The sequence below is a fragment of the Penaeus monodon genome, chromosome 15 (genome assembly GCF_015228065.2).
Source record: "Penaeus monodon isolate SGIC_2016 chromosome 15, NSTDA_Pmon_1, whole genome shotgun sequence".
In the NCBI taxonomy this organism is placed as follows: domain Eukaryota; kingdom Metazoa; phylum Arthropoda; class Malacostraca; order Decapoda; family Penaeidae; genus Penaeus; species Penaeus monodon.
In genome coordinates this window covers 36,348,458-36,349,443 of record NC_051400.1, presented here as the reverse complement: position 1 = coordinate 36,349,443, position 986 = coordinate 36,348,458, and the positions used below count along the sequence as shown (strand labels likewise).

General features: G+C 35.3%; 1 protein-coding gene across 1 annotated transcript in view; it reads right to left on the bottom strand.

The window, feature by feature from the left end:
* The window catches only part of LOC119582348 (formin-2-like), a gene marked incomplete in the record, with an annotated part of 21,001 nt that overhangs the window by 7,255 nt on the left and 12,760 nt on the right, over nt 1–986 (bottom strand). The window contains 1 exon segment of the mRNA XM_037930564.1: nt 117–204. Coding sequence (XP_037786492.1) covers nt 117–204 — 88 coding nt within the window.

Sequence of the window (986 nt, the reverse complement as noted above, 5' to 3'; positions counted from 1 at the left end):
ACACACACCTATATATAAATGGAAAGATACATTACAATAAAAATGGTCTTGCATGTATACTCCATCCCTCCCACTTTGTTCCTATGTTCACACTTGCTCACTAAGTCTCTACTCACCATTCTCCACATCTGCGATATCTAGATGTTGACTTGTAATGAAGATTCCCACATTCTGTGAACGTTTGCTGTCCAGGACTTTGTTTACCTGGTAGAGAAAAGTATTCATTAAGGATCATAATGCTTGTTCTCTTCTGCTTTCTAAGCTCTGAACTGCAAACTATATTCACATGAATGAAAATTTGAACCTGTATTATTAATTGAATATACTCAGGTTCCCTTAAACCACTAAGGTGGCCAATGTACAGGCTTGCCATATCTGATCTGCCATCTGGAAGATCATGCATTGCTAGATAACTGATTTTAGTCCATCTCCTATCCATCCCTGGTCTTCATGGCTTTATTTAGATAAGTATGATAAAGATTTCCAGCTGACTTTAGAAGGCTGTATCTCTCTGTATAAAGATGCCAAGCACACAACTTTTCCACCCTGTCTAGTGTAGTGGTTGAAGCCACAGAAGCATCATGACACCCTTGACACCTTGGGATCTGGCCAAAAACATGGTAAAACCTAGGTAAAGATGTTAATATAATGACTTGTACAATGCACATCTTTAAAACTGAGAATGAGCTGACAATAAAATAAAATGCAGCCATGAAATGTAAGACATAATCCATACTAAATCCATACTATTTTGAGTTACGCTAGGCTCCTCTTCAGGCAAGAAAATCATTATATTACCACCTTAAGAGGAGTCTACTTCTACTAAAATGCTGTAGACTTTGTTTCCATTTCTAATGTATTCTACCAATCTATTATCTGTATTTTTATTAATCATTCCATTTGATCTTTTTACAGATTACTATTTATATTAACTCAACTTCTCAAACTCAACAAAAGCATCAAAAAAAAAAATTAGACTTTATACT